The sequence below is a fragment of the Nothobranchius furzeri genome, chromosome 10, assembly GCF_043380555.1.
Source record: "Nothobranchius furzeri strain GRZ-AD chromosome 10, NfurGRZ-RIMD1, whole genome shotgun sequence".
NCBI classification, from domain to species: Eukaryota; Metazoa; Chordata; class Actinopteri; order Cyprinodontiformes; family Nothobranchiidae; genus Nothobranchius; species Nothobranchius furzeri.
Genome location: NC_091750.1, coordinates 25,874,260 through 25,902,200, shown reverse-complemented (window position 1 = coordinate 25,902,200; position 27,941 = coordinate 25,874,260). Strand labels below are relative to the sequence as shown.

Here is a 27,941-nt window from a genome sequence, read left to right as displayed (position 1 = left end):
CTCCTTACTTGTAAACACTCTGCATCCATCCTCATTAATACAGACTTGTACTACAGGCTACTCTTACTTGATCTGTGACATTGACAGCCTTGTCCTCATTCTGAAGCGACGCGCGCTTCATGTTGCAATGGATGGACACAAACAGACGCAGTATGAGTCCTGGCTCCTCCCTCGGTGAACCCCAAACCTCCGTCACAGAGCCTCACTGTTGTGTTTCCATCAGACATTCAAACTCTGGATCAGGATGGCTGCCGTGTCGCCTCCAGCCTTCGTCGTTGTGCTCTTCGTCCTGTCAGGTGAGACGTAAACGCTGTGATGTCATTCTGTGAGGTCACCCCTGCCGGCACATCTCAGGACAGTTTGGTTCTCCTCACCAGTTGCAAACAAGACAGGAAATGACTGGGTTAGTAATGCGTCTTTGTGGAGACCTAATGGTGTCTGTTGTTGTGATGTTTGATTGGTTTTGTTTTTAAAATTCTCTAAAAGGAACGGCTGAGATGTTTTTCTGGAGCATTTTTTGTTATTTGGCTTCAAATGCTGTTCACAAGCCAATGGCAACCAATGAATTAAAATCTCTGTTAAACAAATGAATCCTTTTTATTGTCTATGAAACACTCAGTCCTGGAAAACCACATCCAATCATTGTGCACATTTCCATTTGTAATGGTGGGATCATGATCCATCCGTCAAGCCCCTCTGCTCATTCCCCTCTATGGTCCTCGATGGAGCAGCTTAACAGGAAGTGATGCCAGAGCCGGGTGGCCAAGTGTCACGGACACATTCTTCTGTTTGCAAAGTTTGTTTAAATGGTCAGTCATTGCCTGGGTGGACTCTTGCTCCACCCACACCTCCTTATTGAAAAATGTGTCCAAAGGAGGCGTTGCAAGGACTGAGAGAGTGGCACCAAGGCAGTTACAGCCCTGTTGTCTGGAAGTGTAGCCTCCTTAAGAGGAGGTTCGGGTCAGGTTCTGGAATTTCCGACCTGTTTTTAGGGTTTTTCAGTTGTTGGAGACGCAGAACTATCAGAAAATCAGGGGTAAAATTGACCTGTTCTGTGTTATCACTGCAGGTGGACCTCTGCCACATGGCTCCTGTTTCAAAGTGAGGGAAGGGGGCGTGGCCTCTCTGTCCTGTCAGTACTCTGTGAAGCGCTTCGGTCTCAGTCGGGTCTGCTGGGGTCGGAGCTGTGGGACATTCTGGTGCAGCAACATCCTGGTGCAGACGGACGAGAACGGTGTCATCTCGAAGGTCCGTATGATCCAGCTTCTCTTCGACTTTGGTTTGGGGGGTGGGGGTTCTGATGATGGAGACGACAGTGAAGCGACTCACATTTGGCTGATCTCATTGCCCCGCCTCCCTCATAGTCATTTCATGGGCAAGGACGTGGTCAACCAATGTGGCTCAAATTTCATTCTCCTTACCCCTCCACCTCCTCCTCCCTGGTGTCCTAGACCTCCTCTTCCTCTTTCACCTCCTGCACCCTTGTGTTCCAGACCTCCCAGGGGTCCTCAATTATAATGGTCTCAGGGCCACTCACAAAAAAGACCCAGACACAAGAGGGCCGGGCGGGGGGGTGGGGGTGCTGCTGCTGCTGTTTGGATCGCTGGCTGTAATACACATAACACACAAGCTTTCAATAGACCCTTTTACTACCTACGTCATCAAAAGTTGCGCGCGCGGCCTGGCAACGAGAGTGAAGGCTTCCTCATTCACACTCGATACCAAAACAGCGTTTTAAACCCTTTGTTTTGAAGTTCTGAGCACATAAAAATGTCGGGTTGTTGCGTGTATGGATGCCAGCATCGCTTCTCTTCAATCAGTGGACTGAAACTTTACAGAATTCCGAAGGGAGCACATCCATTTCAACAAAATCGGAGGCGTCTGTGGCTGCAGGCCATCAAAAGGGTTGATGAAAACTGGACGGAAAACACGATCCGAAATGCTCGAGTTTGTAGCGCCCATTTTATATCAGGTAAGGTTATTATGTACTAAGGTTACATATAAATTTATACGCTTTATTTCATGCTTCAAATTAACATTTCATTCTAATTCATCTGTATTTTCCCACTGCATATTAGTATAAACTGTATTTCTCTAAAATTAACACGACTGTACTCTGAGCACGCTAAAAAAAGAAACCTATGCTATACTCACCCTGCCATGCAGGTACAGTTGGCTGTGAAGACGTAGTTCTCTGGTTCGTTTACTATGACCCAAGCCTCGTACGTAGCAGTCTTGTGTCCTTGTCTTTGGCTAGGAAGGACTTCTGCCTTCAAGACGCAAAACTCAGAGTCTATGTGGTGATATTTTACTTTCTGTACGTGGCCACAGACAACATAGTTGTATGCATCTAACCATTTGTAAGCGCCTAGCTTCTCACGTGTGTACTTACTGGGCCTCTCCACTAAAAACGTATATATATCGAGACACTGGATATCTGGCCACGCACCTACATCTTCCACCCATTCCGTAATGCCACAGGGATCCGGGAGTCTGTTGCCATTCGTTAAAGTGAGTTTAATAATAATACAACATTCAAGATTTGCCGGTGATAACCCCGCAGCGTAGCTTGATAAAGCCTGACACAACGCCATTCTCTGTTGCCAAGCTGCGCGCGCATTCTCGCTGACGTCATATTGTTTACAAACAATAAAAGGGTCTATATAAAGAAGGACAACACCTGTCCCCCTCCAGCTCGGCTGTGTGACTGCACTAAGCTGTCCTGTGGGACCCCCACCATGTAACTCTCATGTCCATGCTGTCTCTGGAGGAGCAGATAGGAGACAAGATCTCCTGCAACTTCAAATGAACCAAAGCTTCCTCCCAGTTTCTCTTTAAGCTGAATTTAACATCAGTTTATCATCATGACACAAAAGAATAAAGTGGAACAAAAACTTCTATCTTCTATTTCTCTCTCCTTTTAACTTCTCCGTGTCTAAGATGATTACGCTGCAGCCGCCGTCACTGACCCTGCTCCCTCCCCAAGACCGGATCTCCCGACATCACAGCACTCGGTCTGACTGAACGCTTCCAGGAGAAATAATAATGAAATTATGAAAATAATAACGTGTGTTTGGAGGAGCGTCCTCCGATCCTCTCTCTCTATCTCAGTCGCTGATCAAGCGAGCGGAGCGCGCTGCGCGACAACCCGCTCAATTAACATAATTCACGGCCCAAATCCAACAAAGCCGATCGGGCTGATCCGGTTCGGGTTCGGTCTCAGGTTACAACTCCAGCGCTCAGCCCTGCAGTACCACATGAAGGCGGACCAAAGTTTTCTACTCGGTAAATGTGGAGAACCCCGCTCTGACAGATGTGGATGCTGCGCTGGTGCCGCCGTTAAAATAACAAAACCCCATTCCACTATAACTGATTATGGTGCTCTTCTATGATGCAGAGTTGTTTATGCCCGCATCTCATGCATTGATTATTTGATTATTTTCCTCAGCTCTATCTATCCTACACCTCCCGGTCGGCTGTCGGGGGTGGGGGGTGCGCGCGGGGTTTGGGGGCCAGAAAGAGAGGGCTCGCGGGCCGGCATTTGCAGACCGCTGCCCTATACCCTGGTGTCCTAGACCTCCTCCTCCTCCTCTTTCACCTCCTCCACCTGGTGTTCAATTCAGTTTATTTCTAAAGCGCCAAATCATGACGAGTCATCTCAAGGACCTTCACACAGTAAACATTCCAATACAGTTCATTAAGTCAATCAGTAAAAAGTTTCCTATATAATGAACCCAGCAGGTTGCATCGAGTCACTGACTAGTGTTCTAGACCTCCTCCTCCTCTTTCACCTCCTCCACCCTGGTGTCCTAGACCTCCTTCTCCTCCTCCAACTACTCCACCTCCTCCACCCTGGTGTCCTAGACCTCCTCCTCCTCTTTCACCTCCTCCACTCTGGTGTTCTAGACCTCCTCCTCCTCTTTCACCTCCTCCACTCTGGTGTTCTAGACCTCCTTCTCCTCCTCCAACTACTCCACCTCCTCCACTCTGGTGTTCTAGACCTCCTTCTCCTCCTCCAACTACTCCACCTCCTCCACCCTGGTGTCCTAGACCTCCTCCTCCTCTTTCACCTCCTCCACTCTGGTGTTCTAGACCTCCTCCTCCTCTTTCACCTCCTCCACTCTGGTGTTCTAGACCTCCTTCTCCTCCTCCAACTACTCCACCTCCTCCACTCTGGTGTTCTAGACCTCCTTCTCCTCCTCCAACTACTCCACCTCCTCCACCCTGGTGTCCTAGACCTCCTCCTCCTCTTTCACCTCCTCCACTCTGGTGTTCTAGACCTCCTCCTCCTCTTTCACCTCCTCCACCCTGGTGTCCTAGACCTCCTCCTCCTCCTCCTCCTTCTCTTGCTTTGCATCTCTTGGGATCCATAGTTTCAAACCTGCATGAGCTGACTTGGGTCTTTTTATCCATCCATCAAAGTTTGGGATTGGTGTGTTAAATGGTGACGTCTAGTGTTTCCTACTTGAACTCAAGCTGTGCTGACGTCGGTTAACATTAAATCATCTAAACAACAAGACTCATCTATTGATAAAAGTGCACCTAAACTATTCACTGGTGTTACTGACTGTTGATGTTAGACTTTACATGAAAACAAACTAAAAATACAGCCTTTAGTCAGAACCATCAACACATGAGCGTATGGACATAGCCCGCCCATTGCTCCACCAGGGGGCAGGTTGAAGCCAAAGATGGGAGGTTCCCGCCACAAATTTTTTTGAGTCAGGCCCAGACAATCCTAACTGGGAAAAGAGGTGGAGCTGAGGGAGGGGCAGTTACGTTTGGAACTGGGTCGGAACAAATGAAACCAATGTAGCTACTAGCTGCCTGAAAATTGTAAAAATTCTGTTTAACAACCGTTTACCATCTATATAAAAATAAACTAGGTTTGCTTTTATTTTGTTAAGGAATCTTGTCATAAATCATAGAAAATCTAAATTCTCTTCTGTACACGGTGAAGAGCTGCCTTTAGCACACATCCCTAGCTGGATTTTGGTCCCAATGGTTATGGATAATTGCGTTTACAGCTGCAGTAAACTGTCTGAGCCATACGTCAGAGTCCTACTTGCGTTTATAACTAACGTAGTCATGAAAACTGTGAAGAGGATCTTAGCGAGCTGGCTGCAGGCAGTTTCTGACTGGAGCGTGCTAACTGTTGTTAGCTCTGGTAAGGAAAGAAAAAGTCATTTGTGAAAACTATGACATCACCAAAGGTTGGAACTAAAAGATGATCCAATCTATTCTCCTGAGACTGGCAGAGCTCCGGCGCCAGCTGGCTTTACAGCATGTTTCCAAGTGTCGGCTCACTTGGCCAGATCAAGTCCTGGACCACAACAACCGCTAGTGCGTAACTCAGATCAGGAGATGTTATTCTGGTGAGCTATCGATGAATATTTCCTGAAGTTACACGCAGTGATTGTTTAATCTTTCTGTAGATTATTGAAACATACTGCTTTGCGCCGCTAAGCTGCTATGTGCAAGCACAGAAACGAAACACACAGTAACAGTAAATGAATGGTACCGATTTTGGTTTTGAAGACGTTCACCACTCTTCCACGTCGAGTTTACCATCAGCGTTCTGATAGAGTAGCATGTCGTCCGAGTCCAGCTGTGCGTTCACCTCGTCGGCTAATGCAGGTTGGGTGACCCAGCGGCAGTCCTCCTGGGCTCTCCGATATCTGTTCTTCTCGCCACATCCAGAGAAAACAAGTAGTGCTGTCATGAAATAATTTTTTTTAGACAATTTAATCATGACCTGTAATTAAGTCATCTCTTTTTAATCTCACCTATAATGGCTGAGAATAGCCCTCATTGATGCTGGGCTCTGCTCTGTAGCGCTGCACTTCTTCACACCTTCTCCTTGTCAGAGTCAGACCCCAGCAGGAGTGTGAGCGGGTTCACCCTCTGCTGTGGAGGGCTGCAGTGCAGCTGCTCTTCTGGGCTCTGCCGCTTGGAACATGCAGACCTCTCCACCATGAATGAATGAATGAATGAACAAACAAACGAACGAACGAGCGAATGAATGAATAGATGGACAGGTGGATGATGTCGGATGTGTGAAAAGTGCTATTTAAAGATTTGATTCAATAACTTGGGTTCAAAAGTCCACCTAACCTGTCCCCTCTTTTCTCTTGGGAGACATTTCTAATCATTAAAAGTGTGATCCAGCGCTGTGGCCACTTTGAACCATGTGATGCCAGGCCTTTCTGGAAGGCATTCTTGAACTTTACCACGTAGGCTGGATCATCATCTATGGTGTCCATGACATGGTCCAGATGGCAGGCAGCACAACAGAACAAGAGACATAGGTCTCACCAACCAGCAACTCAGTCACATACCTGCTGAGGTGGATAAGGAAGAATAAACTCAGCTGGATATTTATTTAAGTCTGTTTTTCTAGTTAAATTTCCTTGAAAGTATTTACCAAAGGTTCATTCCTTTTTTTAATTACACACACATGAAAGCATATTTCAGTAAAACTGACAGATGTTAATTTGGGCTTACCTGAATGGTTCAAGCAGGAGCTCCAGTCTCTGCAGTTTCCCCCACTCAGCTTCGATTAGCAGGACTGATTTCTGGTTGTTCTGCTGCTTCAGCGTAGCTGGTTCAGCCTCAGTTACTAGGAGGTGTGAAACCATTGCGAGCGTTTAATTCCAACGGGTTGGTAAACCTTGTAGAAGTTGTTCGCGCAGTTTTCATGCTACTTGTCACTGGTCAAGTTCTGTGGTACCCGGGCTTTGTTTAAAACGTCCAAATATCTTGCGGCACTTTGTTAGCCCGCCGCCCAACCCACTGCTATCGAGACGGACTGTGGTGGTTCTCTGGAGAACGTGAGCATTGCATGTTGTTGTATGGAAGGGCTTGATATCGACTTGGCAGGAACATTCGTCAGCCTGTCGCTTGCTGACTTGCTCCTTTGCGCTGTGTTCTCCAGTTTCCTTTGGTGAAGAATTTTGTGATGGCTTACCAACTTGCTAAAGTCTTCGCTGCTAATGTTTGCCCCCTCCCCTGTCGGGAGTAACTCTGAAATGCTCCATTATCCCCGCGTAACCCTTTTCTATCCATCTGCAAATGAGCGCCTTGATGGCCGCTCTCGCGGTCTAACAGGTGTTCTGCGTGTTTGTGTGTGTAACCGTGGACAGGCTGCACTGCGGAGACACATGTCTATGCTTCAGGATGCTGGGGCACTGACAATAACGTTGATTCTGATTCTGATACCCCAAACAGTGGCTGACCTTGATGGTCGTTACTGTGCATGTGCCTCAAGCAGAAAGGCAGAAAGCAGCAGTGACGCCGCATCAGGCAAGATAAAAAACAAACAATGCTTCATAGAATAAACAATTACAAACTATTACATTTATGGTAGACTATTTTGTTTGTCGACGTCATCGTGACGAATCGACTAACCGTGGCAGCAGACATGAAGGTCACAATCTCAATGGCAGCATGAAATACATCGCTCTGTGCCCGCAACTAGGAGAAAGTGGGTGTTTGTGACCCATTTCCAGGGAGAGCGGGTTTCAGCTTCACGGGGAGGAGCAGTGCCTGATGATGCACTTGGGCTACTTTTTCTTGGATGCAGGCAGGAACTTAACTTTGTAAAAATGGAAGCTGAGGCAGGAAAATGCACGAATGCAACCAGAAAAGGGTAAAAAGCTCTATAAGGTACATTTTCATGATATGGCCTGTTGCGGCCGGGGTCGTTTGGGTTGTAATACGGCCCCTTCAAAGAAAAAACGACAAACTGAGACGTCTGAAGAGACAAAGGAAAGCAGAATATTCTAGAAAAGGTCAAGCTACCCAGGTCTAAAAACAGGCCCCATCATGTCCCTCATGGGGACATGTCCACATGGACTCAGGAGAACACAAACTTGGTTTAGGGTTTAACCTCTGACCTCGATGCTGCAGGTGGATGACCGGTACCGTCTGACAGGGGACATTCTGGATGGACAGATGGACCTGGACATCCTGAATGTACGATGGACAGACAGTGGGCCCTACTGCTGCAGGGTGGACATTGACGGTCTCTTTAATGACAAGAAGATGATTATGAACTTGAGAGTAGTTAGAGGTGAGCTCCAAGACACAACATCAGAAACCACATCAGGTCCAAACCAAACACTCAGTAAACATCTAAACCCACCCTCATGATAAGGTTCATTCCTCCTCCTGAAGGACATGTCTACCCAGAGACGGTTCCTAGTTTCAGCTTTAGTTGGTCATGCTGATGCATTTTCTTTATCTCAGCTTCATCCTCCAGTCTTCCTCGCACAACTACAGCCATAACCATGATGACTGGCGCCGTCAGCAAGACGATGGTCACAGGGGCCTCCAAAGGTGTGACGACAGCAGGTGGGTGGGTCCTTCCTGTGTGGCGAGCTCAGTTTGACCAGAATGGGTTCAGTGTGTTGTCTGTCTCCCTGCGTCTCTGTAGTCAACTGGAAAACATCGCCGTCATCTCAGCAAGACCTTCTGAAGAAGAACTCCACCCTGTTTCTCTCGGACTCCATCACAGTGAGTGTCCACCTCGTCCTGCTGGGACGAAACACACACCAACATAAACTGGACTGCAGTGCACAAGTTCTCCTGTCCCACATGTCTTCTGAGACATTTGCTGTATTTAGTAAACTCCTTCGTCTCCTTTAGCCCCTCATAGTTGGAGGTGGTTGTAGAAACCTTCAGCCCATCGTTAACATGCAGCTGAAATAGAGAATAGAAGAAGGAACCCCTCTCTTTTCTGTTTCAGGTGGAGGACTCTCTACCATCTCTCTCCCTTCAGATGAATGCTCCTGTCCTCTCACTGTGCCTGAGCGTGTTGTTGGTCATCACTGCAGTTTTCCTCTTCATGGCCTTCAGACGTACGTCTAAGTTGGTTGAACCTGTCCGGGCCTTGTGTACGCGGGGTTGTTACTCTTTCCCAGAGTGAAATCTGCAGCACTGTCGAAGGGTTAGGGTCGGGCATCGAGCATCGATTAGAACCGGGAAAAACGATCAGTTTTTCCCAGAATTGTTAAAATGTAAAAAAATTTGATTCCTAGTTTGCTGAAGCCGACCAATACCAACGAAGAAGAATTTGCCGGAGTGTTTGCGTTACTGTGCAATCAAATGTGTGGACTGCGGAGGTGTTCCAAAGTGTGGCTTCGGCCAACGATCAAAAAAAAACTTTATCTAAACATCCTGATCAACACCCTTAGAGAACCAATCATACCAGCTGATCAACTGTCGCTGACGCAGCCAACAGAGACCAAGTGCAGCATCGCGCCTCCCTCCCTCTTTTTCCACACTGCACACGTGCACAGCACTATCACACACTCAACACACCTTCTGAACTTTTACTCCGCGAGAGTGATAAACACAGCACATGGGATGCTCGTTAAAGTGCGTCAACGCCGTATATTTCTTACAACTTTCACAGAACAATCTCTGGGCAGAGCGAGTTTTCACGGATCACTGCAGAAATAAAAACATCAGCATCATCGGTTGTGGATGACACCGGTGTACTGTTAAGGATTAGCTACATATTTATTAAACGATGTTCCAGGTAAATATGAAATATCAATGGTCTTTGAATGCTTAATCAGAAGACTTTAGTTTCTTTGACTTATTCAGGGACCATAAACACACTTCATATTCATTCAGACAGAAGATAGTTAATAAAAATGATTTTAATTCTATTTTCCTAAACTAAATGATTGTACAAACTAAGTATGAATGAAATATTGGTTGTACAGATAACAGATGATGAATGGAATGGTGGAACGTGAGCTAGATGTTCTAGCAGAACCTTTCTTAAATACCTGAGAGATCTTGTGTGGGTTGTAAAAATCTATTTGGCTGTATGGTTTGATAAGCTAAACTGTTTTTACAGATTTATGTGATGTTGATGTTAAAACCGTCAAATTAATCTTATGATGTGTGAGTATACAGATAGATTAACTTGTTAAATCAACAAACACGGATCTGGTGAAGTTTAAGATCTGAAATGAATCATTACAGGAAAAATATTCATTTTAACACATCATTGATAAATGCACTGATTATTCAAACACTTTGGGATTTAACAAGAGATGATTATCTGACACTTGCACAATAATCACGTTATAAAATGTCATTTATGATTGAAGGAAGATGAATTTTATTCAGAGTGAAAGTGCAGAAGTCTCTTCTTCTGCCTGAGACCTTGAGCTGAGATATTATGGCTTCCTTGTCCGGTAACAAGGCCATGTGGAGTGCTTTCTTGTTGGGAGGCCAGACAGATGGGTAGTTATGTCTGCAAATTAAGTTATTTCTTGTCATTTTGAAGAAAACTCGACCTTTGGGTACGCTACACTGGGTTGTGCCCACTAGGAGCTGTTATGGGTGATAAATAAAAATATATAAATAAATGTATCTATCAAATCTCACAACATGCAAAGTTGCAAGATTTTTATTTGCTTTTTTGAACCATTTAGTCTTTTGAGTTTTATTGTTTAAAATCTGTTAGCTTGTAACTGACAGCAGCTACATTTCAATTCAATTTTATTTTATTTATAAAGCGCCAAATCACGACAAGAGTCGTCTCAAGGAACTTCACATAATAAACATTCCAATTCAGGTCAGTTCATTAAGCCAATCAGAAAAAAGGTTCCTATATGAGGAACCCAGCAAATTGCATCAAGTCACTGACTAGTGTCAGTGACTATACAGCAATCCTCATACTAAGCAAGCATGCAGCGACAGTGGAGAGGAAAACTCCCTTTTAACAGGAAGAAACCTCCAGAGAATCCTGGCTCAGTATAAGCAGCCATCCTCCACCACTCACTGGGGATCGAGAAGACAGAGCAGACACACACGCACACGCACACGCACACACACACACACACACACACACACACACACACACACACACACACACACACACACACACACACACACACACACAGCAAGTTGTCCATTGTTACATTGTGATTTCTTAGTAAATATTCTATTTGGTGAGAGATAAACTTTATTGTATTTATCCTAGTGGATTTATAATTAAACGGGTAAACTAGCAGTAGCACATCCAACGTCAGGAAAGCATAAAGTTATTATCAGGAGAGGGAGAATGTTTAAGTGGTTAGCAGCAGTGTGCTAGACGATGGCCCCCTCCATGAGGCCACCACAGCTCAGCAGAACATCGTTGTAGCTTCTTCTTGGGAGAAAAACACTTAGAGAAAAAATAAAGTTAACAGCTGAAATAGCAGGAAATAATACAGTTAAAGAGCAAATTGTAGAAGAAAGTAGTCGAGTGTGGAAAGTAATCAGTATGTCCTCCAGCAGTCTAAGCCTATAGCAGCATAACTACAGAGATAACTCTGGATAACCTAGCCTATTTAGATGGAGGCATGTTGGAGGCAGGGCAAGGGAGAGCCGTCTTTACCGACTGTACACTCCACCTCCCTCTACTCCCCCCCCCCCCCCCCCCCCCCGTCCTGATTTAGGCTAACATCAGATTTTAACCATAGGTCCTATCAAATAAAAATGTTTTAAGCCTAGTCTTAAAAGTAGACAAGGTGTCTGCCTCAAGGACTAAGGCTGGGAGCTGGTTCCACAGGAGAGAAGCCTGATAACTAAAAGATCTGCCTCCCATCCTAATTTTAGATATTCTGGGAACCACCAGTAAACCTGCAGTCTGAGAGCGAAGTGCTCGGTTAGGAACGTATGGAACAATCAGATCACTGATGTACGATGGAGCTTGATTATTAAGAGCTTTATATGTGAGAAGAAGGATCTTAAAGTCTATTCTGAATTTAACAGGTAGCCAATGTAGGGAAGCTAAGACACGAGAGATATTATCTCTCTTTTTAATTCTACATTTCAGTTTCAGTTTCCCTTCTGACTGAATTGCTGCTGTAGCATGAAGGTGTAGCCTCTCAGTCATCCTCAGCATGATCATTCTGAGATATTTAGTTGAACACAGCTGGACTTTTCCGGTTATGTCGAAGACATTTGCCACTCATGCTTCAGTTCTAAACCCTGGTTAATGAGTAGGAGACACAGAAGTTGTGGTCAGAAACAAACACACAGATTCAGTCTCTTTTTCTTCTTACAAATAAAAACATGTTTTTTTCTACATTAAGGTGATCTTATTGTTCATAGAATGAAATATCATGCTGTAGTCCAGACTTTTATCAAGTAAGACCTCCGGTTAGCTAGCTCGTTGAAATGAGTTTTTTCCTTTTTGATTGGAAGATGTTTTCAGTCCGTTTTCTGAGTCCACCTCCGATTTCTATGGCAGCTCTTTAGGGTCAGTGTTCTACTGGCAGAACAGTCAGAGGACCAGAACGTTGTTCTTCAGAGCCACACAGCATCTTCAACCCTTCACAGTAAGGGATTCTTACAAACGCAGGTTTTCAGGTAAAACTCCTGATAATTCCTAAACATCTGGGAATCCTGGGAAGTTATTTACAGATCGTGTTCAGATCCAGATGTGAGTTTCAGCAAAAATAAATAAATAAAATAACTAGTTCTAAAGTATCACTGACACAAAGCATACTGGGTATTATTTGCTCTGATGCAGGCCTCGTTTGGATTTCCCTTCAATCCCCAAATAAACCTGCTCCAGGTTGACGTTTTTACCTTTTCAGCACTTTGGTGACATGGTTGACATCGGTAGGGTGTGTAGCGTACCAAAAGGATGAGTATTTCATCAAAATGGCCAGATGTTAACTTTGAACTTGCTAGCCAAACATCTTCATACAGGTCAATCTGACACCGTGGTGCCGATGTGAAGTCTATGAACTTCAGCCAACGTTCTTAGCAAATACTGCATACACCATGAGTTGGTATTGGTATATAAGGCTGCAAGATGCAGGACTCCTTATCTTTTACTCTCTGAATAAAGTCTATCTTCCCTGACGTAAATGACTTTAAAACTTCATATAATTATATTCTGTTGAATGAACAATTCGTTTTAAATTCAAAGTGTTTGATTAATGTGTCCACGTGGCAGGAGTGAGCACCACCTCACCCCTGCCACGTGGACCTCAAAGGATAAACCATCAATCCTGCTCAACGGTCAACTTTCCTGGAGGGGTCACCCATGAAGACAGTGGGATGGTTAAACTTGTCAAAATCTGATTTGTCTAAATTTGTCAACAACTGTTATTAAATATAGGGATGACTTTCTGATCCAGTCAATGCCGACCAGGCGAGCAATGCAATTGGAACCGTTCTCTCTTTTGACCCCAAGATCACAGTCGCTCTGCAGCACTTGTGGTGTATGTGCATGAAACGTCTAAATTGAAGACCCTGGTAGTATCTTCTGGCCGGTGATCTGAATTAAAAGGGAACAAGATTCCTGTAGCCTCGATGTCCGGTAAACTCACCACTCCTGGCTGCCTTTACTCCGAACCGCCAAGAGCAACGTCACACAAGGGTATTGTAGACTCTGCACAATGGCATCGGATGAGATTATGAATAATCTCTAGCTTACTAAACCACACAGTCAAACAGATTTTACAACCCAGACATCACAAGATCTCTCAGATAATTAACAAGGTTTTGCTACAAACATCTAGCTTCCGTTCCATCATGTCATTCATCATCTGTCATCCAGTGCAACCATCATTTCATCCATACTTGGTCATGTATAATCACTAGTTTAGAAAAATAGAATTAAATTCATTTTTATAAACCAAATCCTTGACTCTGTCTGAATTAATACGAAGTGTGTGTTCCCTGAAAATTCAAAGAACCCAAGGTAGTATTAAGTCAAATATTCAAAGACCAATCAGATTGACAATTCATTTGTATGGAATACCACATCTTATTGATCGTTTAATTTATTGTGTAGCCAATCCAAAGCACTACAGGTGGTATATAAAAAAGGATGAGTTGAGTTTCGTCCCTGAAACAAGGACAGCAGGGATTTATTCTTTTGGTTCTTCTGAACTCAGATGCATTTAGTCACTTTTAGGCGTTTCCAGTTCCCGTCTGAGTTTAACTGGTTTATTGCTGTTGTTGCAGGTGGTATCCACAGAGGAGCTCTGAAGTCCAGCTGGTGAGTCTGAGGCAGAATTTTTCACCACATTAGATAAATGCTAATAACTTTAGTAATAGTAGTAGTCACAGAATGTTGCACGCTAGGATGATGTCGACGCCAAAACAACCAAAACAACCAAAACAAAGAGGAGACTCTTACATCAGGAAGAATCCACGCGTTTCAAAAGTTATCTGTTCTTTCATAATCTGTTGTTGAATTGTGATCACCAGAAGCTTTTCCAGTTCGCCCCTCACTTTTTTTTACAGCAGCGGCCTAAAACAATCTCCTAACACATGGGTTTTCTGCTTCCTGATCACATGACATGTGACGTATGGGAGGAAGATCGGCTTTAGAGCTGACATGTTTGTTCTCACGGTGCTGGGGCTCGTTCCTACGCCCACAGAGTAAAAAAAATGGCAGAGAATGAGTTAAAAAAACTTCACACCATCATACTAATATTTACCACTTTGTGTGAGAGGATGAATTGAAGGTCTGTGTTTAGCTTGAAGCACACATGAACACGACCTCAAGATTTTATTAAATGTTCTCTAAGAATGACTAACATGATATAAACACTCATGGTGATCATTACTAAAATTACAGACAGGCTTTTGAGCCAAGTCCGTAGTGTAGTGGTTATCACTGTTGGGTAATTTTATCAATCCAAGGTGTCCTTAGGGAAAGTTCAAAGCACAGGGGGTTAAAGTAATCAATTGATCAACACCAATACCAATCATAAACAATCAATTTAGACTTTGCAAAGTGGAGAGGAAGAATAAACACCAGTCAAGGGTTGCAGTTCACTCTCATCAGACTGACGCCTTCAGAAAGCTTTTATTAAGCACACACAAAGATTAACGCGCACACATTTTGACATTCCTTAGACTCTCAGGCAGGAAAGCAGTAAAGGGGAGTCTAAGCTTTCTCCAGGTGCACCCTAAATCAACAAAGCTATTGCTAGACTTTCTCAAGGGAGTTTTACTGATAAAGGTCGGTACCAAGGCAACGTCATCCTCCTAAAACCTACTCCTCCCTGTTAGTTAGTTAAATCACCTGCTCATCTCAGCAGTAGCATCATTATTAGCCACTGTTTAAATCTGTTGCCTATTTTTCCAACCTGTTGTCCCAGAGCAAAGGGAACCCCAAGGTGCTGTTTAACACCATCAGTAGTATCGTCTCTCCTACCTCTCCTACAGCCTCCATCCACTCTGATGCAAACTGTGAAAATCTTCTGTCTTTCTTTGTGGACAAAGTTAATAAGGTTGGATCTAGCATCTCTACTCCAGCCTTATATCTACCTTTCTCGAATCCAACCCGACCAGTCCTCCTTAATAGTTTTGCTCCTGGTTTATGGCCTGAGCTAACCAATCTAGTTAACTCTTTGAAGACTTCTGCAATGCTCCTGGACATCTTACCCTCTTCTCTGTTTGAAAATGCTCTTCAGTCCATCGGTTCCAGCGTTTACGCTTCAGTAGCCCAGTACTGAAATAACATGCTATTTTAGCACACATCAAGCTTAAACAAAAACAAAATAAAAAGGCAGATGAAAACATGTTTCCGCCCGGTTTCGAACCGGGGACCTTTCGCGTGTGAGGCGAACGTGATAACCACTACACTACGGAAACTGATAGTGACGTATGTCACCACGTTGTACTGAAAGCAATCAGTGTGCACCAAGCCCCCACAATGCGGAACAAAAATTGAGGCAAATGCGGAAGTGAAATAAATTGCAGTTCCACCCTCATCCACTGGGGGCTGGTGTCAGAAGCAAGCAAATCCTCATTGACTCCCATGTTAAAAATACCAATTTCACAGCAGAAATAAACATGTTTACAGCCTGGTACCGAAACATGTTTTAGGTTTAAATGATCTAGTTTACATTCATGACAGCTCTGAGGGGGGTGAATTTTTTTTGTCACTCTTCTGTTTAAATGTATTAAAAGCCTAAAATTTTGTATAATTAATGAGCATCAGACCCGCGTGACTGCAGAGCTAGCTCCGGGGAAAGGCCTCAGCCTCGCCTGAAAACTGTTCAGTCAGTTTCAGTCTCTCAACTTAGACCATTAGTTGCAGCGTGTGTGTATTCTTTTTTGGATATTATTGTGCAATTGTTGGACAAAACTACTTGGTGTGGTATTAATTGCACTAATAGCCAAGGAGGCTCCACTTCATTTTTTTCGGTAAGTAAAGTTATATTTATGTATTTTAGGTCACTGCCGAGCTGAGCTTAGATTTTAACATGTACTGTTTAACCATGAAATTTAAATGTAATAGGGTAAAACCCAGTGCATTTAACATAATGCTGCACTTTAGAAAATAGGTTGAAATATAACATGTTGGTGGAGCTGGGTTCCGACTATCGGCTTGTGGAGCTCTCAGGAGACCTGTTTTCCACCCGTTTCTCCCCACCCCACTGCTCGGTGCATCTCTGTCTGATCGCGGCTCCTGTCTGCTGCGCGGGCTGCCGGCTTGTGGAGCTCTCGGGAGACCTCTGTGTTCCACCCGGTTTTACCCAGCAGTCAGCCCAGCGTATCTCTGACTCAGAAGCTCTGGTGTTGTGCACAGTTAACTCTGGTTGTAGCTAGGTTGCTACCTCCGTTAGCTTAGCTCCCACCTCCGCGTCAGCTTTGGGTTAGCTTCAGATTAGCTTGTAGCTAGTTTGATCGGGTGTCGTCAGTTGATCCCGGCCTTACAGCCCCACCCTCAGCTCCACCTCTCTTCCCTTTTGTGGAATTGTCTGGGCTTGACGGAACCTGTGACACGGTCAAAATGGCGGTGGTGGCCACCTCCCATTTCTCCTCAAAAACGTGTTATTGGAGCCTATGGAAAGCCATTGTCCATATATGTATATGTCGAGGGTGTGCACCCGTGAGTTATTTCCGGTGACATTAGTGGTGGTGGTCCCCATCTTTAAGAAGGGTGACCTGAGGGTGTGTTCCAACTATAGGGGGATCACACTCCTCAGCCTCCCTGGAAAGGTCTACGCCAAGGTACTGGAGAGGAGGGTCCGATCGATAGTTGAATCTCAGATAGAGGAGGAGCAATGTGGTTTTCGTCCTGGCCGTGGAACTGTGGACCAGCTCTATACCCTTGCAAGGGTGATGGAGGGGGCATGGGAGTTTGCCCAACCAATCCACATGTGCTTTGTGGATTTGGAGAAGGCTTATGACCGTGTCCCCAGGGGCACCCTGTGGGGGACGCTCCAGGAGTATGGGGTGGGTGGCTTTCTGTTAAGGGCCATTCAGTCCCTTTACCAGAGGAGCGTGAGTTTGGTCCGCATAGCCGGTAGTAAGTCGGACCTGTTCCCAGTGAGGGTTGGACTCCGCCAGGGCTGCCCTTTGTCACCGGTTCTGTTCATCACTTTTATGGACAGAATTTCTAGACGCAGCCGTGGTGTGGAGTGTGTCGAGTTTGGTGGCAGGAGAATCTCGTCTCTGCTTTTTGCGGATGATGTGGTCCTCCTAGCTTCATCCAGCTCTGACCTTCAGCTCTTGCTGGGTAGGTTCGTGGCCGAATGTGAAGCGGCTGGGATGAGGATCAGCACCTCCAAATCTGAGACCATGGTTCTCGACCGGAAAAGGGTGGCTTGCCACCTCCGGGTCGGGGGAGAGGTCCTACCTCAAGTGGAGGAGTTTAAGTATCTTGGGGTCTTGTTCACGAGTGAGGGTAGGAGGGATCGGGAGATCGACAGGCGGATTGGTTCGGCGTCTGCAGTGATGCGGACGCTGAGCCGATCTGTCGTGGGGAAGAGGGAGCTGAGCCAGAAAGCCAGGCTCTCGATTTACCGGTCGATCTACGTCCCAATCCTCACCTATGGTCATGAGCTTTGGGTAATGACCGAAAGAACGAGATCGCGGATACAAGCGGCCGAAATGAGTTTCCTCCTTAGGGTGGCCGGGCTCAGCCTTAGAGATAGGGTGAGGAGCTCGGACATTCAGGAGGGACTCGGAGTAGAACCGCTGCTCCTCCGGATCGAAAGGAGCCAGTTGAGGTGGTTTGGGCATCTGGTCAGGATGCCTCCTGGACGCCTCCCCGGGGAGGTGTTTCGGGCATGTCCTGCCGGCAGAAGGCCCCCGGGTCGACCCAGGACACGTTGGAGAGGTTACATCTCCAATCTGGTCCGGGAACGCCTTGGGGTCCTGCCGGAGGAGCTGGTGGACAAGGCCGGGGAGAGGACGGCCTGGAGCTCCCTAATTGGGATGCTGCCCCCGCGACCCGGACCCGGATAAGCGGAGGAAGACGAAGACGAAGACGAAGACATTAGAGGCCTGCGCACTGAAAGCTTTTATCTGATATTTGATCCATTTTACGGCTGGACTGCCACCATCACGGCACATCATCAGAATGCCTCGTCTCACAACGGTGGGCACCATGACCACACAGTCACCTTCAAATACAGCACGAAATAATTCTTAAAAATGTGACTCTTAAAAAACCCCAGTAAATACGCTGAAAAACGCTGGCAGCGAAGGGCTTTTCTGATCAGGAAACGGCTGGCAGTTAACAAGTTAATGAAAACGTTTTGGTCAGGGTGCGTTATGAAAGGGGTTATCCTCTCTAATCTTTTTGCCAGGGCTTTACAAATGTTTTTGAGATCAACATTAATAAGGGATATGGGGCGATAGCTGGTAGGAACTACAGGGTTTTTTCCTGGTTTTAACAGGAGACTAATATTGGCTGAATTTATGTTCGACTGTAGCCTACCATTTTCTTTAATTTCTCTCTGTTGTATGGAGTATAATCAGACTGGTCAATGTATGGAATTAAGTCTGAATTATGTCTCTCAATATGTAAAATCAATTCTAGGCTCCCCAAGGTGTATTCGTGTGTGTGTGTGTGTGTGTGTGTGTCCCTACAGCCTTGCTTCTTATCACCCCTGAAGTCGTAAATTGCTAGTTGCCGTCACCAAGCTGTTTCGGTCTCACGGTTCTGTGGTAACCTTTTTGACCTCCAGAGAAGTGGAGGAGGCAAGGAGGCTCATTTTGAAGAAAGTCCAGGTGCACCAGCTAATGGTTAATCCAAACAAGACATTGACTTTTAGAATCGATAAGCCCACTAACTAGCACGAAGGAGAGAAGATGTATTGTTTCTCCCCAAGGCCGAGAGAGGAAGAAGAGGAGTAGAGAGGGCTGACCCTGAAGAGGAACACGGATTGCAGAAAAGCAGAGAACGAGGCGATGACATCACCTGAAGATTTACTTCTCCCCCCACCCAACAGTTTGCTGGAGGCCCAAAGGAGAAGAGAGAAGCCTGTAGGAGGCGCTGAGAAGAGGATGACCATGTGACCAGACGATGGCCTGTGAAGCAGCAAACAAAGAAATGACTGCGAGGGAGGGGGGGCAGAGTGAATAAAAGGAATATACTGGGTCTGTTCAAGTGAGAGCTTGATGGGATGAGTGAGAGTCAGTCAGTCATGGACTGAGCTTTTTGGAGAAAGGCTTTTGAGAGTTTTAAGGAGTTTTGGGCCTTTGATTGGGAAGAGTTTGTGAGGTAGAGAGATGGAAAGAAGGACGCTTTTGCTTTGAGCTTTTTGTCTGTGATAATCTGACCTAGTGTCATTTTTGGAGAGCTTATTCAGCTCAACTTTGCTATAACTCGGGTTTTTGGCAAAGAGTTGTTTCACTTTTGAAACCGCTGTGTCGGGGTTTCGTTTGGGTTATTATTCTTTTTTCATCTGTGTGAAATACAACCTAGTTCCTCGGATTTGAGGAATGAAAGAAGGATTTACGAGTGAGGTCTCCTGTCGGTAACCGAGCAAAGGTGAGATGCTGGTTGCAAATTCCATCCCAATGTGTTATTGATATAAGTTGTTTCCTCCATCCTAGGCTACAGGTAAAGTCAGTTGTCTCCTCAGCATAAAAGGAGCAGCTGGCTGCAGAGGTCACCACTGGCCACTAGGGTGTGCTGCGATCAAGCCTAGAGGGAAAAAGGTGTATTCAGGGATGTGCCTAAAGTCACGTACAGGTGACTAATCCCCTGCAGGGACGTGCCTGAAGTCACGTACATGTTACTATCCCTCACTGTACATACTGCTGCCTCTCATTTGGATTGCTGCTGCTCAACCATCACACTGCTGCCGTTCCCATGTTCCCCAGAGAATAATCACCGGATGAAGGCATGGCTGCTTGACAGGTACGCATCGTCAACATTCAACACTTGCCCCCATCGGCCACTACCATGCATGGAAGGTCCACCCATAGAAATACACGTTGACCCGGCGGCAACGCCAAAGACGTGCCACACCGCGGAGGCCTTGCCCTTGCATTGGCAACAGAGGGTACATGACGACCTACTTCGGGACGAGTCCCTGGGCGTCATCGAACGTGTCCCGTATGGCGAACCAGTGACCTGGTGCCACCGGATGGTGGTCACCCAGAAGCACGACGGAACCCCCCGCAGAACCGTCAGTATCTCACCTCTTAACAAATTCTGTAAAAGTGAGACTTTCGCAACAGAGTCACCATTCCACCTGGCGCGCCGGATCCCGAAAGGGACCTGGAAGACTGTCACTGACACCTGAAATGGGTATCACAGTGTGCCCCTGCGCGAGTCAGACCGTCATCTCACTACCTTCATCACTCCCTTCGGCCGCTGGCGTTACACCAGAGCCCCATAGGGCTTTCTGTCGTCTGGGGATGGCTACAATCGCCGCTTTGATGCGATCCTCTCCGACTTTGAACAGAAGGAAAGGTGCGTGGATGACGCCATCCACTATGACACCGACCTTAACACTCATTGGTGGAGAACAATCGACTTCCTGACGCACGTTTGCCGATCCGGCATCGTGCTGAACCCATCAAAATTTCAATTTGCTGAGAGGGACTTTGATTTTGCTGGTTTCAGGGTCTCTGATGCTACAATCGAGCCCCTCCCGAAGTACCTGACAGCCATCAGGGACTTCCCCACACCTACCTCGACCACGGACATCAGGAGCTGGTTTGGTCTAGTCAATCAGGTGGCCAACTACGCGCAGCTGCGTGACATAATGGCGCCATTTAAACCCTTACTGAGCCCTCGATGCAAATTTGTGTGGTCACCCGAGTTAGAGGCAGCATTTCAGGCATCCAAGCTGGCCATCGTGGACTCTATCCGGGCAGGTGTAGAGATCTACGACATGGAGAGGCGCACTTGCCTCCGGCCAGACTGGTCCAGGCGCGGCATTGGATACTTCCTCCTCCAGCAGCACTGCACCTGCAGCTCCGGTGTCTCTGGCTGCTGTCCGGATGGATGGAAAATTACTCTGGCCGGCTCACGCTTTCTCTCATCCGCTGAGCAGCGATATGCCGCTATTGAGGGGGAGGCCTTGGCTGTAGCATGGGGTGTAGAGCAGACCAGATACTTCACGCAGGGGTGCGACAACCTGGTCGTGGTCACTGACCATAAGCCCCTGGTGAAGATCCTTGAGGACCGGACATTGGATGAGATAACTAACTCTCGCCTGTTCAGGCTCAAACAGCGCACACTCCAATGGCGCTTTGACATTGTACACTTGCCTGGCAAGAGCAACTGCGCTGCCGACGCAGCCTCCAGGTATCCCTCGCCCTCTGGCTCTGATGAGGGCCGCGGCATGGGCGCATGGAATGTGACCGATAGCAAGGAGTCTGTGCATATGGCATCCATTTGCAGCGACGCACTGGAGTCTGCTGCCATTGCATGGCAACTCCTCGCACAGGAGACGGTCGCGGACGCATGCCTCTCCCACCTCCTGCACCTTATTGAAGACGGGGGCAGCACTGACCCAAAGGACCCGGTGCTGGCCAATCTGTCTAAGGTCTGTGAGTCAGTGTATGCGCAAGATGGGGTCCTGATGTACTGTGACCGCGTCGTTGTCCCCACGTCCCTTCGTCGTGCGGTACTTCAGCACCTCCACGCCGCCCATCAGGGTAAGTCGGCAATGGAACGACGGGCCTGCTCCATCGTATACTGGCCGGGGATGTGTAACGACATCCAGTTGACCAGGGAGCGATGCACAGACTGTAACCGCAATGCCACCTCGCAGGCGGCCACACCTCCCATGCCGGCATCACCGCCATCCATGCCATTTGAGGAGGTGTTCGCAGACTTCTTCGACCACAGGGGTCACCACTACCTGGTCGTTGGCGATCGCCTCTCCGGCTGGGTGGAAGTCACAAGCTCTCCCGCGGGCACCAATCTCGGGGGCTCCATTGGGCTTATCCATCATTTAAGGGCTTTCTTCGCCACGTTTGGTGTGCCCGAGGAGTTGTCAAGCGACGGAGGCCCGGAGTTCTTGGCAAGACGCACAGCGGATTTCCTCCGCTTATGGCAGGTCATGCACCGCGTGTCCTCGGTTGGGTTCCCCCCAGTCTAATGGAAGGCGGAGGTGGCTGTCAAGACTGCGAAGCGCCTACTAGTCTCAAACACCAGCCCAACCGGGAGCCTCGACCATGACTGCTTTCTGCGTGCGATGTTGCAACTGCGTAATACGCCTGACCCCGACTGTGACCTGTCGCCCGCGCAAATCATCTTTGGTCGCCCCCTCAGGGACTCGCTGTCATTCGTTAATAGGCTGGAGAAGTTCTCCAACCCTCACATCCGTCCGCTCTGGCGTCAGGCATGGGCGGTGAAGGAAGAGGCCCTCCGGACTCGGATGGCCCGTACCACCGAATCTCTGAGAGAACACGTACGATCGCTCCGCCCTCTCGTAGTCGGGGAGGCGGTGTTCCTCCAGAACCTAGTTGGCTGTAGCCCGCGGGCATGGGACAGATCTGGGGTGGTAGTGGAGTCACTAGGACACGACCAATACTGTGTCAGGGTCGATGGGTCTGGCCACCTCACCCTGCGCAACCGGCGCTGTCTCTGCGCCTTCACCCCGGCCACCCCTCGCACTCACCCAGAGAGTGCTGCGCCCCTGCCTGCGTGCAATGACGAGACACACGACTTAGGCCCCACCAACCCGGGGTCAGCGGGACCCCTGCCAGACCAGTCACACACACCACCCGAGCCACAAGGCACAAACCCCGGCACCGCCCAGCCGGTACCGAATCCTCCAGAAGTAGCCAATGGGGCCGCTGCCCCAGCAGCGTGGACTCCGGAACAGTGCCCATCACCCCCCTCCTCCCAGCCAGCGAGCTCCGATAGGGTAAGGCGGCCACCCAAGCGGTATGTACCTGAAACTGGCCAGTGGGTTAGGTCATGAGTCCACTGCGCTGGTGTGTCACACGGCTTCCTGGACTGGGGGGGATGCAGAGGTCACCACTGGCCACTAGGGTGTGCTGCGATCAAGCCTAGAGGGAAAAAGGTGTATTCAGGGATGTGCCTGAAGTCACGTACAGGTGACTAATCCCCTGCAGGGACGTGCCTGAAGTCACATACCGTAAATCCTCTAATACAGGCCGGTATTCAATTAAAAGCCGGGTCTCCAATTTTGGCCGGTGTCGGAGTCGGCGGAGGTAAATAATGGCCGGTCTCTTATTGTGGCCGGATGGAATGTGGTAACAAGCAAGTACGAGCGTCCCAGCGGCAGGGTTATAGTCCCCAACTCAACCAGCAGGAGGCAGTAGGATTCACGCAGACCTTTATTAGGCTTTTTCTTCAACGCTTTGTAACGCTACAGACACGATCCTCTATCATGCTCCTACCACACAGAGTCACGGTGTCAGTTAACCATGCTAATTCAACCCGCTCCACAGAACACACATCACCTTCCCTGTGGCTTACATAACACTCACACAACAAGCAAATCAGCACATAGGAACTAGCAGAACGATAGGAAACACATATAACACAATACCCAGAATGCACCTGGCTTACAACCCCGGCCAGGTCATTACACTATCAAGTTCAAAGAGAACGTGCTGATTATGCTGCAGAACACTCTGGAGAGCAGCAGTAGGGGGTGTATGAACTACAGTAATCCCTCGTTTATCGCGGTAGATGCGTTCCAGACCTGTGCGCAATAGGTGAAAATCCGCGAAGTAGGGACTCCCAGCATGCCCCTCGCGGGGATTCCCTCCACGTCGCACCTACGTCACAAACCGCGGCTATAAACGGAAGTCGCCTTTCCAGCTCAGTCATCGTTTCTTCAGATTCATGATCAGAGTTTCCAACCTACCAATCAATCCAACGAACTATCAGCTCATAGTAAGTTATCTTACTTACTTCTGGAAAGCCCGGCATTTCCGTGTCACTTCGTTGACGCTCGAACGCTCGGGGGTTTCCTAGAGCAGCCGGCGTTTCACCGACTCTATCACTTCCGCGTCTGTGAAACCACGCTCCCTATTGAATTATCGTATGATCACATTCTCTGTGATCAGCAACGCGCTGTGCCGGACCGTAGGTACTGACACGCGATCGTTCATGTCGGTTCATTTCCTTTAATGTTTTCTGTCTTTTATTTGCGCCTGATGTGTATCGCTGCTGTGGAGCGGGGCGCATCAACTTGTCCTCTGACGCACAGATCACTGATGCAGCCGGCAAGCAGGGAGCGCTCAGCTGTTTTCGCGGTCGGTAGATCTGCCTCCTGAGCACGGCCACAGTAACAATCAGGTGTCACCACCTCAAAAACTAATTTAACACGCGATCGTTCATGTCAGTTCATTTCCTTTAATGTTTTCTGTCTTTTATTCGCGCCTGATGCATTTGGCTGCATGCTGTGGAGCGGGGCGCTGCGCGCATCACCTTGTCCTCCGACGCACTGATCACTGATACGGCCGCCAAACAGCAAGCGCTCCGCTGTTTTTGCGGTCGGTAGATCTTTTAGAACTGCAGTTCAAAGGTAACTCATGAGGTGAATATATATGAACCCAGGTAGCAGTTTCTCTTTAGGATTGAGAGGAGATGCAGGACGATAATAAAACAGGCAGGACAGAAAAATAGTCAAATAAAAACAAGTTAGTTTTTGTACCTGCTGGTTGCAACAAACAGACACCATTGAAGGTAATCAGAAGTGAGGAACAGAAAATGAAGTAATTATTTTAATGTTTAGAGCAGCAGGAACTCTGAGAGGCTGCAGGCGCATCAGTGAGTTTGCGCCGCTGCGCAGGGGGAGGGGGGAGAGGGCTGAAGCAGGAACTACCGTTGTTAAAAGAAATGTGTTTAACTTTGAAAGTGTGGGCGCACTTTTAATTGTCAAAAACTCCAGCGAACCATTAGTTCATTTTGCTCAAATAGAAATAGAGGCCTGCCTCTAATACTGGCCCTCCTTCCAATAAAGGCCTGGAGCTTGATGAGCTTGAGTCAAATACAGGCCCGGGCCTGTATTAGAGGATTTACGGTACATGTTACTATCCCTCACTGTACATACTGCTGCCTCTCATTTGAATTGCTACTGCTAAACCATCACACTGCTGTCTGTCTATGCTACTGCTCGACTTGTATCCTTACTGTAAGTCTTCACCTACTTGTTAAGCTAATGTAATGGTCACATTGTCAGTATGCATGCTAAGCTGTGCTGCATTTATTTACCTATTTTATCACATTGCTTAGCTTTGTTCTTCAGCCCATGCTGCTGCTTCACACTGCCGTTAGCTTCTGCTCACTCCTTTGTATGTCGCCGCAGGGCTCCTTCATCCTTGTCATTAAAACCATTTGACATCGAGGAGTGCATTTCTTCACTGGCAAGGGTCTTAACCTGAAGTGTACATAAGCTTCATGGACTGAGGGTGTGTGTAGGTGTGTTTGAGCCTCGTTATTTCTACTTAATGATATTTTGGTCAGAATTAGAAGCCCTGGGTAATTTCGTGATTGCTAATCAACTCTCTACAGAGTAAGGGTGTTTGTTGGTAACTGATGCCATGCTCACTACACCGATTACAAGCCAAACCCTGAGATTTGAATAACATCTAGTGGAGTGGAGCTAGCTCGGTAAATTGGCTTGTAACACTCTCATCATTCAGAAGAAGGTTGGATGGAGCCAGAATGATCCAGAATTCTTTGTAGGACTCCACTGGAAACCCATCAGGACCTGGAGCCTTCCTATTGGGAATAGTTTTAAGGGCTTCCTAGAGCTCAGATGATGTTATTGGCGAGTCCACGACTGTAGCTTGACTATCTGATAATTTAGGAAGTTTTATCCTGTCAATAAACTGATTGATCTCATTATCTGATGGGTTTATTTGTGGTGAGTACAAAGTTTAAAAGTCTCTGAAAGTGTTGTTTTGTCTTTGTCTATTCATATCTAATAAATTCACAAATGATCAGTAGATTTGTATTATTTCATTAACATGTTCAGGAGTAAGCTACTGGAAATGCTAACATTTAATTTCTGCTAGTAACAATGTAATGGTGGCATATATTTTTTATTATGTACAGGTTGGCAACATAATCCCGTCTAAATTATATTCAAAGATAGAAGCGGTTGTGAACTACATGCTATGCCCTGATGCGATGTGTGGAGCAGATTCGTAGCAACAACCAGACTCCAGGTAGCTGCTACGGTTCTGCTCCATAGTGCTACAGGCTGCAGACATCCACAAATAAATGGGCTGGTGGATATTTTTCTTCCACCTGTAGACATGAGTCATTCACAGCCATCGTTTGTGTCTCTGATGTTTTCTATTTTTTCCTCCACAGCACCTAGATTACCATGTGGTGCACCAGTAAAATGCGTTCAAACTGTGCAGCACACATTAATCAAAGCTTTGAATAAGTAAAATTAAAGATAATGCGTCTGACCCGCTCACCTTGTTTCTTCCTCTAGTTTCTCCTCTGAGGAGCCTCCTCACATCATCTACGAGATCCGTATGAGGAGACCGGTGCAGGAGAACATCTACACTCTGGACTAGAATCTTCTAAAGACAGAAGCACAGCACACAGGCTCTACATGTACAGTGACGGAACAGAATGAGACCTGTTGACAGGAGGTTATAACATGTAAATAAATATATTTTAAGTCTAAATGATGTGTTAATGTGTAATTAAAAGCCTGCTGACTTTCTCGGCTGAATTTTCAGTTCCAGCTGGACAAAAGGAACCCAAACCCTTCCTGCTGGTAGACGTCTGTGTCCACCTGAGGGATGGGTATTTGCGTACAACAGTTTGAATTGATACTGCTACTATGTTGGTTTGGTTAGAAACTCTTTGGGTGTTTCTGGGGCAGATATCAGCATTCAGGATGTTTCTCCTACTGCAACATAGGGCTGGGCGATATGGACCAAAATTTATATCTCAATGCCTTTTAGCTGAATTCCGATATACAATTTATACCTCCATATTTCCCACCTGTAAAATATTTACAAGTTAACTCCTGTCCAGGTGTCTTGAGAAATAATTTAAATAAATTCATCAGCAGATTAAACAGATAAAAAAGTTATTGGTTCTTGTCCAACATAAACTGTCATTCTCTACCAGTCTGAGCTTCAGAAAAATTGGTACAGCTGTCCGTTAACACACATGAAGGTTTATATCTTTGTGTTATACGTGGTTTATTTTTATACCCTTTTTAATGTAAACTGGACCTTGAGTCTGTAATAAAGTATCTGTATGTCTGTCTACCTGTCTATCTCAGTTGAGAGCTAGAGGCGTCTCAAATGTTCCACAGGCTGCCATCCTCCTCTGCCTCCTCAGCCAGGCCCTCATCCACCTAATTCACCACACCTGCACCCTGTAATCATGTCATCTTGGTCACCTGTCCCACCAGCTATATATTCCTCAGCCAGCAACCAGTTCCCTGCCAGATTATTGAACGCCACAGCAAGTAGATGCTCCAGCCTTCTCATCGTTACCTGACTCTCAGACCTCGGCCCTGTTCTGACTCCCGTAGTTCTGCCTTGCCCCTGTTTGGATCCCTGCCTTGTTATTGGATTTCCTGGATTTTTGACCTTGGACCTGTCTTCTGACTTCAAGCCTCTCGCCTGCTTCCTCTTATCCCTTGCTGCTCTCTCTGGTTCTGACCCACGCTTCCACCTGACAAGCCCCTGACGCCTTTCTGAATTTTTTGTAACAAATACCCGAACTGTTCAATAAAAGACTTCTTGCTGTG

At 46.9% G+C, this 27,941-nt stretch overlaps 2 protein-coding genes and 1 non-coding gene across 4 annotated transcripts in view; 1 reads left to right on the top strand and 2 right to left on the bottom strand.

Moving 5' to 3' along the window:
- Positions 1 to 5,657, bottom strand: part of pgap2 (post-GPI attachment to proteins 2) — a 23,877-nt gene extending 18,220 nt beyond the window's left edge. The window contains exons 1-2 of one of the 2 annotated variants that reach the window (XM_070555431.1): positions 5,522 to 5,657; positions 68 to 289 (exon numbers count right to left, since the gene is read on the bottom strand). The gene's annotated coding sequence lies outside the window, so the exon portion shown is untranslated. Of the gene's footprint in view, positions 1 to 67; positions 350 to 5,521 lie in introns of those variants that run through there. The other variant, XM_054736943.2, reaches the window with a different exon arrangement.
- Positions 187 to 27,941, top strand: timd4 (T cell immunoglobulin and mucin domain containing 4). Its single transcript, XM_015976484.3, has 8 exons — positions 187 to 296; positions 1,070 to 1,248; positions 7,909 to 8,071; positions 8,248 to 8,352; positions 8,435 to 8,514; positions 8,747 to 8,858; positions 13,987 to 14,020; positions 26,661 to 27,941. Exons 1-8 carry the CDS (start codon positions 245 to 247, stop codon positions 26,743 to 26,745), a joined length of 810 nt encoding a protein of 269 aa, XP_015831970.1. The 5' UTR covers positions 187 to 244; the 3' UTR covers positions 26,746 to 27,941.
- Positions 15,555 to 15,627, bottom strand: trnav-cac (transfer RNA valine (anticodon CAC)). The gene has a single exon. It is a non-coding gene; the product is annotated as a tRNA-Val (tRNA).